Source organism: Protomyctophum parallelum, assembly GCF_964188405.1.
Source record: "Protomyctophum parallelum genome assembly, chromosome: 11".
NCBI classification, from domain to species: domain Eukaryota; kingdom Metazoa; phylum Chordata; class Actinopteri; order Myctophiformes; family Myctophidae; genus Protomyctophum; species Protomyctophum parallelum.
In genome coordinates, this window is record NC_139707.1 from 27,191,987 (window position 1) to 27,202,117 (window position 10,131).

A 10,131-nucleotide genomic window follows, 5' to 3' on the forward strand; every position below is an offset into this window, starting at 1 on the left:
GGTCGCAGATCATTCGGCACGTGCCCATCATCTCGTAGTGCGCGTCGGTCCTCGACGTTTGGACCAGCAAGGGGATGGCGATGATTAGAGCCAGGACCATGACGACGCCAACTACGGAGGCGACGATCCTCTTCCTCTGGAGAGTCCGAGAGGCAAGCGCTAAAAAGTCCGTTTTGCTTTGGGAAGTAATGATGGAAGCTTGTCAGCGCACACAAACCCAACGGAATGCAAAGAGCCGAGTCAGAGTGGACAAAAAAGGTAAAGCCTATAGTCACAATTCCAGGATTAGAGAGAGGGGGAGGGAAAGCAATATATAGAGAAATAGGTTAGTTTAGTAGCCTGGTTCACCTTGCGGCGTTGAATGTGCCACTACCACTATACGCTTAACACAATTGACAGGGAAGATATTCGTTTTGGCATGAGGGGGGATTCGAGGGATCTCTCATCTCTGTCTGTCTGCAACTAACAAAGGGAGCGATGCTGCTGACGCGCACACAGCTGGGTGCTAATTTAACTCTGAGATTGCGCAACTAAGACCAAATGGACCAATTATTTTGCTTCCATTTAGTGACTCAATGGTCCGTTTGGTTCCATTTGTTCCCACTCCCAGTTAAATTAACACTGGTGATTTGTTTTACTGTGTAACAAGTTCGAGGCAAAGCCTGTTGCAATTTGGATTAAGATTGCAACAATAATCATGCCATCTTTATGTATGAATTATAAATCCCCTCCGCCCATAGAACCATGCATGCAGGGGGAAAGGATCAGCAAGCATTATACTGACACTTAAACCTCCCTGTTGAATTCCTTTCACAGAGATTTCCTTATTTTTCCATCCGCTCTATGATACAGTGGGGAACAACGTGTCAATTAATGCAAATTGTTTATTCGAGTAGCCTACAGAAGAAAATGAACGAGGAACCTGGTGAAATAAAGCATGAAAAAGGGGACACACTGCACATTAAATAAGCAGCAACGAAAAAGTGTGTGTGTGCAGGTCTGCAGTGAACAAATTGTCATAGTAGCCTAGTATTCGTTCCCTCTATAGCCTATAGGACGGTGGACCTGGCTGACCACCTGTGAATGAAGTCTGGACGATATAAAGAGAACTGGCCCAGGGATATGGATCATTAAGGTATACTGTAACTTTATACCAATGGCTATTGCATATTTGCAAACAAATCCTCCTTCTCTGAAACATCTAGTCTATATCAAGCTAAATATAGCCTACCGGTATACATTTAGTTGTGTGCCAAATTATTACGAATTATATTCAAATAAATAAATAGTTTCGTTTAGTTTATAGTTTATTTAGGATCCCCATTAGTTGTTACACATGGCAACGGATATTCCTCCTGGGGTCCTCACAGAATAATGTATAGGCAGTATACAAAGACACGTCTAGCCTACAAGTAAGCTAAATAGGGCAGGCTAAAGGGCAGGCCGTTGCGTTTGGCACCGGGTTTGGGTACAGGCTACTATACCCTATGCCTACATTATTGCCACTCTCATGCTGACTGCATTCTCTGAATCTGAAGTAACCTCTAATTTTATAGTCTAGGACGGAGGCGGTGTTTTTACAGCGCACGTGGAGTGGACAGTTGGCATTTACTTAACTGTCAGACAAGTTACAACTCAGACTTCTAAACATAGCAAACATAGGCTACGCTCAAACGTTCTGCTATTCACCCCATTTCATCACATTTGGCCGACCTCACTCACAGGACACGTGCGCTTTGAGCCAACAACAGGCCTATACAAGCAGGGAAAGCCAAAGGGAAAAACATGAACATCATTCCCATTCACGTTTCCATTTATGTGAGATGTGTAGGCTATACATAACATAACATATGATATGCATTCTGCCAATACTTCGAGGTTGCTTGGCTACATGTTGCTGAAAAACACTGAGCCTCCTGTTATGTCGGGATCAGTTAATCCTTAATATCCTTATCTCTGCAGATCCGGGGTTTAAATCCCCGCCCCATATTGTATCGGTTAAGAAAGTGCCTCCGTGGATTCCTATTTCCTCCCCGATAAACGTTGGAATTTAGGAGAAAATGTGCGCACGCACATTTTTCACACACACACACACACACACACACACACACACACACACACACACACACACACACACACACACACACACACACACACACACACACACACACACACACAGTAGGGTTGGCCCATAAGCGGCTGGAAATGAGCACAGACTATAGTCAGGACTCAGGAGGTAAAATGCAGCCACACCGTGATTTATTCCCCAAAAGAAGGTTACAGCATGGGAAATGGCATGACACAACACAAGCAGCAAACAGATCGGACATGTTGGTGTGCAGCTCCACCATGCCCTCTCACTGATCTAACACTGAGTGAGTGTGTGTGTGAGTGAGTGAGTGAGTGAGTGAGAGAGTGAGTGAGTGAGTGAGTGAGTGAGTGAGTGAGTGAGTGAGTGAGTGAGTGAGTGTGTGTGTGTGTGTGTGTGTGTGTGTGTGTGTGTGTGTGTGTGTGTGTGTGAGTGAGTGAGAGAGAGAGAGAGAGAGAGAGAGTGTGTGTGTGTGTGTGTGTGTGTGTGTGTGTGTGTGTGTGTGTGTGTGTGTGTGCTTCCTGGCAGCCTTTTATAGGCAGCTGAAACAATCAGTGCAGACTCTACCATATTACCGGTAAAACATGCAACACTTCTGAACCCCACATAACCCACATCACATGAACCTATAAATCTATATCACTACACAGGTAAGTAAATATCAATTATGCCCACTATTGCAAGATAAACCACATATCCCATTATCATTAGCAGCTCCAATGCATAACTCAAACACCCCCTGGCCATTTCACTGTGGTCCAGTCCAGACCACCTGTATGGTGCCCTGCAGGGGACTCTTTTGCCCGAACACACCGGAACAGACAGAACAGAAGCAGTATTAAATTACCCATATTACATATTGTACTTATATTGCCCTGACACATATTGCATTCTCAACTGTATTTCACTTGCCCATCATGACCAAACATCCCTCTGTTTCCCCAGGTGGTAGTGTCCAATGCTGAGTGGCCATCCTGCCGGATAGGAAACAACTCCCATGCTCATAATACTTTCAATAAACCAGTTTAACTCATGACTTTTCCTTTGTGTGCAAATACAACTGACTAAAGTGCATATGCTGAGTCCCCACACTGTCACCTCAACCCCTAACGTTTCTTTGGTGGGAAGTCATGACTTGCGCAAGTAGAGTGCGCAAGTACTGCGGTCGGCTGGGTATAGGCTAATTATGTATGTCGGTGTACTCAACCGGCCAATCAGGGACCAGCATTACGTCACCAAGAATGGTGGTCCCTTATTGGCTGTTGACTAAGGTATGTTTCAAGGTTGGTATAATAAGGTAAATGCCAGTGGTGAGTGCACCTCATGGCATGCTAAGTGGCTCACCACTGCCTATACTTGTGCAGTTCCTTTGCACAAGTATAGGCCATGTCCTACTTGTGTGTATAAGGTGCAAGTTGGCATCTCGACAGAGTGCATTTGTATTAGTCTTTGTTTTCCACCTGTGTCCTCTTAGTCCCCCAGACAATCCCTGTGTTGATTTGTTAGTTCTTCACCTGTGCCTAGTTAGTCTGTTTATACTCCCCTGTTTTTTCAGTTCCTTTGCTAGTTAGTCACGTTATGTCAAGAGTGTTCTGCTCCTTGTGTATCTATGATTAATTTATATTCCTGGTATTTGAAGTTCCTTAATATATTCCTTGTGTTGGTTTTTTGGAATAAAAACCCTTTTAGTTGTTTTTTTAGGAATAAAACTTTTCACTGTGACAAGTAGTCTACAGTACTTGAGTAAGTAAATAGTACTTATACTAAGTAAGTAAGTAGTACTTACTTACTCGTTACAGTTACATTCCAGCAGTGATATGGATGCGTACAGATTGATTGATTGATTGGAAATTGTATTAACAATTTGTAGAATGGACACAGTTTGAAGGAAAGCACAGTTCAATATAAAGTCTTAAAGTCTTAAAAATATGCAGTACTATGCAACGAAAGAAAAAAACGATTATAAAAACATTTCATCTCTAGATGTACGTACATACGTACAGCTGATATAGGATGCCAACTGCCATAAAACCACACAAAGAAGAAGAAGAGAGAACGAACAACACTCAAACTGACTCTGTCTCCCGTTTTATCCCTGTTTATTCAGGTAAATATATAGTATTAGAACATAAGGTGTGAGCCTCATTAGAGCATGAGGTGTGTGGCTTGGGCCGTGGCTCAGCAGTCCAGGCACCTTGGCCGAGTCTGGCAGTGTGCCAGATCCCACACGGGATCGGGTTCGACTCCCGATCCCGACGGCCTTCACTGCATGTCACTCCCCCATCTCTCTCCCCCATTTCCTGTCAGCCCTACTGTCTGTCTCTATAAAAAATATAAAATAAAGGCCAATGCCGCAAAAAAAGAACATGAGGTGTGTGTGCGTGTGTGCACTTGCGCGCACGGTTGGACAAAGGTCTCTTTTGGACAAAGATCTGTGTGTGTGTGTGTGTGTGTGTGTGTGTGTGTGTGTGTGTGTGTGTGTGTGTGTGTGTGTGTGTGTGTGTACAAAACAGCTTGCATGTTATTTTAAAACATTTTATTCATGTTCTTTTTCGTCTCTCCTCAGTCTCCATCCCAGACGTCTGTCCTGCCCAACTCAAACATATCTACAGCAGAAATAGACATCTCAACCAACACCAGATAATTCACACAGGCTTGAAGACCTACCCCTGTGACCAGTGTGGAATTAGGTTCAGCAAGAAAGGTGATCTGAAATGTCACCAGAGAATTCATACAGCAGAGAAGCCCTATCTATGCCTGTGACCAGTGTGGGACTAGGTTCAGCATGAAAAGTCATCTCAAAAGTCACAAGAGAATTAATTCAGGAGAGAAGCCCTATACTACTGTGACCAGTGTGGGACTAGATTCAGCAGGAGCAGTGCTCTCAAACTACACCAGAGAATTCATACATGAGAGAAGCCCTATACACTTGTGACCAGTGTGGGACTTGATTCAGCATGAAAAGTAATCTCAAAAGTCACAAGAGAATTCATGCAGGAGAGAAGCCCTATACCACATGTGACCAGTATGGGACTAGATTCAGCACGAGCAGTGTTCTCAAACGTCACCAAATAATTCATACAGGAGAGAAGCCCTACGCCTGTGACCAATGTGGGATAAGCTTCAGGCACCGCAATACTCTCAAAGATCACCAGATAATTCATACAGGAGTGAAGCCCTACCACTGTGAGCATTGTGGAACTAGGTTCAGCCAGAGCAGTCATCTAATAAATCACCAGATAATTCATACTGGAGAAAAGCCCTACACCTGTGACCAATGTGTGATAAGTTTCAGGCACAGCAAGACTCTCAAAGATCACCAGATAATTCATACAGGAGAGAAGCCCTACAACTGTGACCACTGTGGAACTCGGTTCAGCCAGAGCAGTCATCTCAAACATCACCAGAGAATTAATACTGGAGAGAAGCCCTACGCCTGTGACCAATGTGGGATAAGCTTCAGGTACAGCAGTAATCTCAAACGTCACCAGATAACTCATACAGGACTCTCTAAAGATGCCATGTAGTCAGAAAGCAGGTAACACTGGTGTAGCTGATCTACAAGCTCCCTCGTAACACGTTGTGAGCTTGCAGATCAGCTATTTGCACTGGTTAAAACACAATTCTGAGTATACATTGAAGGTGTTTGCACACTGGTGGGTTTTTCGGAAAAGCGGAGGAATAAACGGCACACACACAATTCGCTCTGATGTTTGGGTCTGACGACGCAGCAGTGTGCAAGTTCCATAAATGTTTTGAATATGGCCTATATTTTAGCCATGGTACATTATTTATATTTGATTGGATTATTGGTTAATAAAGCCTAAAAGAAAACAAGAAATGTGATTAAGGTCACATTCACACCTAATACTTCGGTAGACTCGATGCGAATGGGCGGAGAAGTTGAGCCATTCTGCATATTTAATTTGCTGCGCTTGCCTTTACACTGCGCTGTCATCCGCAATTGGAAACGCAGCAGGGACCTTTATCAATGTGTTCAATTCATAAACTACACAGTAGAATCTATGGTGTTAAAATTATACTCATAAATTATACATAAACTTTGGGTAACGTGCATTTATTTGTGCAACATGGTTATTATTTTTGAATAAATGTGTAATTGACATATATTGATAGATATCATATCGTGGCCTCTGTATCGTGATATATATCTATCGTGAGATTGCAAGTAATATCTACCACTAGTATCATAGTGTCCTCAAACAGCCAATAAGGGACCATTCTTGGTGACTTTCAAGGTTGGTATAAGGTCAATGCTTTAGAATAGCAGGGGCGTCTAGGACTAAGAGCAGCAGTCGTACCCAGACAGCAGAGAGCTCTAGGACTCAGGCAAGTTGGCAGCTCGACAGAGTGTATTTGTAGTCAGACATGTTGGTGATTAGCCTGGAATTGAAAAAGAAAAACGCCCTAAGCCATCTGGTTACAGTTAAGAAAAGAGTTAAAACTGTAGCTGGGTGGATTTCTTTATTGATTGATGCCTTTTCTGGGGGGCAAAACCATGAGACTTCCATAGAACATGAATTGAAGCTAATCGTCACCCCACTCACCCCCATGTGTGCCTTTGCCTTATGCCTTATAGCACAGTCAGCAGTGCCAGAGATCAGCTGTTCATCGCTCACAGACACACAGACGGACAGGGCAAAAAGATACAGCAAATTCCGCCTCCCATAGCATTCAAACTGTTGTACACTGTGTGTACTACATTATGTGTGACACATCAATGACGTCTTCATCATTTGTTGTTTGTGTGATTATGTCTGACAGAGTGCACGTGCTTGCATATATATACACCTGGTCACCATCAGCATGTGCGCATCTGTGTATTTGTGAATGCATGTGTGATGCTAATGTGAGTCTGTCAGTTGATGTTCCTCTATATTTAGCTGACGGTTGCCTTGGGCATTGAAATCAGTGCCTGACGCTTGCTCTGGCAGAGGATTGTTTATCATATCAACTCAAGCTCACTATAAGACACATTATTAGAAACTTTAGGTACAGTAAACATTCATTCCAGAACATTCCTCGAAGAATGTTCCAATATGCTGTCTCCCTCTCACCTTTTCTTCAATCTGTTTCAAGATGATTGTCCATTGTCTTATATGCGTGGAGAAATGACAGACATAATTAGGAAGTATTAGGGCCTGTTTTTCCACTCAGTTGTTTTGACGCGATCCATAACCATAAAATTGCTGTCCAATCTGCTTGGACAGCAATGGTAGAGGTGCTTTTTGTTTTACTTAATTTTGTCTTTCAGCATCTCAGAACTGAGATGGCCCTCTGAAAATGGTACAATGGGCTGCTTGTAAGGTTAGAAGACACTTAAAACTGTGTTTGAGGCACTGAGCACAGACAACACTATATAGTGAGCACAGCCTCTCTGTCTCTCTGTTTCTGTCTCTGTGTGTGTGTGTCTCTCTCTCTCTCTCTCTCTCTCTCTCTCTCTCTCTCAATTTTCACCCTAATGTAATTTCCACCACACATCTTGGTCACACACTGATCTCACTGGCTTTGTCTCGCTATCTGCTGTAGCATCTGGTGAGAAATAGCACCACTTGTGCTTTTTATTAACTTAAAATACATTTACATTTAATCACGTGGTGACCCAGATGGACGACAGACAGAACACGGTTCATTTGGTTTCTTAGCTTGCATGCTTTTTGTGGTTGAACAAAATGGAACCTTTTGCATTAATAACATTTAGATGAAGGAAGAGGGAGAGAAATCATTCTTTTACGGTATAGCCCTGTAGAATTTAACAGAGAATACACTACAGTATATAGAGTTCTATGTCTACATAAAATTCTATCTAAATTACATAAGTTGAGCCTTTGCATACGCCTGTAAGGTCGTCAAGGCTAGGGCAAGTGCTATGGGCTAAGATGGAGTCCGAAGAGGTGGGTTTTCAGACTGGCAGAAGATTGGGAGTTTGTCTGCAGTTCTGATTGCAATCAGTTTGGGACGTGTGGAGCATTGTTCCGGCGTATTTAGTGAATGTACTAACAGCTTCCCTACGTTGGCTAATCTGAGCGTGCGGTAGGGTTTGTAGGATATGGGGGTGCCATACCTTTGGTTGCTTTGAACGTCAGCATCAGAGTTCTGTACTCGGGCAGTGACTGGGAGCCAATGGAGGGAGCAGAGAAGAGCTGAGACATATGACAACTTTTGCTGGTTGAAGACCAAGCGAGCTGGAATGGATCAATTGGAGAGGCTTAAGAACAAAGGAACAAATGGTCCCAGAGCTATGTGGCCCATAGATCAGAGGCCCATATCTCCAGTTTCCTTATGAGGCAGCCTGATGTACGCGCTGGCCCCTCCATACAGGTTTAATGTTTGTTTTTAGTTGAATGTTTGTTTTAAAAACGCCATTGACAAAAAAGGACCTATAACATAAAATTCAACTTTTTCAATTGTCTTGGTGTTTTTTTTTTTTTAGCTTTCCTATGTATTTTCTATCCCCACAAATATGCAATTTTGAACAATCAGGATTTTTCATCATATAGGAGATTTTATGGAAATTGCTCTCAGGAACAGCTCAACTGATTTGGACGTATTTGTGATGTCATCAATGTCACCCTACTTTGTATAATTCCTCCCTCTCTTCAGTCAAATTTTCATTTCCACTGTTTACAATAATGTCCACCATTGTTGATTTTCCAAGCTGGCATGGAATGGAAAAAAGCCTATGTTTATCTAGCATCAGTATTATAATGACTCAAATATTAAATAAGTTGCATATCAGCACCACCACCACCTCAGGACATTGTGGTACTGCAGCTAAAACAGCTTCAGAAGCAAAACATAAATGCCATGGACTGGTTATATCAGAGTGGTGATTGAGGCTCAAACCATTAGAATTAAGTTGGAGGGATCTAGAGATAATATGATATAAAATATGAAAAACTGTTTAAAAATGCATGTTATAGCTGCTTTAATGTTTAAGACACAGCGCCTCCTGGTGGAGAAAAACTCACAGAGCGTGAAGTCACAGCGCCCCCTGGCGGAAGAAAACTCACAGAGTGTGAAGTCACAGTGCCCCCTGGTGGAGGAAAACGCACAGAGCGTGGGGTCACAGCGCCCCCTGGCGGAAGAAAACTCACAGAGTGTGAAGTCACAGCGCCCCCTGGTGGAGGAAAACGCACAGAGCGTGGGGTCACAGCGCCCCCTGGGGGAGAAAACACAGCGCCCCCTGGAGGAGGAAAATGCACAGAGCGTGAAGTCACAGCGCCCCCTGGTGGAGAAAAAATCTCAGAGCATGAAGTCACAGTGTCCCCTGGTGGAGAAAAGATCACAGAGCATGAAGCCACAGCGTCCCCTGGTGGAGAAGAAATCACAGAGCATGAAGTCACAGCGTCCCCTGGTGGAGAAGATACTGAGGCCGCCGAGAGCATGAAGTCACAGCGTCCCCTGGTGGAGAAAAGATCACAGAGCATGAAGCCACAGCGTCCCCGGGTGGAGAAGAAATCTCAGAGCATGAAGTCACAGCGTCCCCTGGTGGAGAAAGAACCACAAGATACTGAGGCCACCGAGAGGTCCCTCAATGACAGTCGATTGGAAGAAGTTACTGAGGCCGCCGAGAGGTCCCTCAATGACCGTCGATTGGAAGAATTTCGACAGTCGATTGAAAGATTGACAACGGCATGCACAGAAGAATCGCCTGAAGGACAAGAAGGACAATCCTTCAATGACGATGATGAAGACGATGATGAAGACGTTGATGAAGAATTTCTAACTCCCTCACCAATACATCTCCTCTCTTTCACCCCGGGCATGGTGGACCTGATAAACATTGGAATAAAGTCGACCCCCCTTACCAGACGATGTCACCAACTGACGGCGTCCCATATGTCAAGCCCAGCTCCAGATAGCCTAGAAAATACATTTGATAACTGATATGAACAGGGTCCATTATGCGCAGCAACAAACATGTATGGACCCCATGCTTCTAGAAAGCCTGGTGTTTCAATCACTGCACAGGTTGAGGTCCACAACATTTCTACTGTTATTTCAAATAGAGTGTCCAA

General features: G+C 43.7%; 1 protein-coding gene across 1 annotated transcript in view; it reads right to left on the reverse strand.

Moving 5' to 3' along the window:
* Window positions 1–103, reverse strand: part of c1ql2 (complement component 1, q subcomponent-like 2) — a gene marked incomplete at its 3' end in the record, with an annotated part of 1,645 nt that extends 1,542 nt beyond the window's left edge. Inside the window, exon 1 of the mRNA XM_083777112.1 lies at window positions 1–103. This exon is cut by the window's left edge and continues 500 nt beyond it. Coding sequence (XP_083633238.1) covers window positions 1–100 — 100 coding nt within the window. The 5' untranslated portion in view covers window positions 101–103.
* Between the last annotated feature and the right edge of the window lie 10,028 nt (window positions 104–10,131).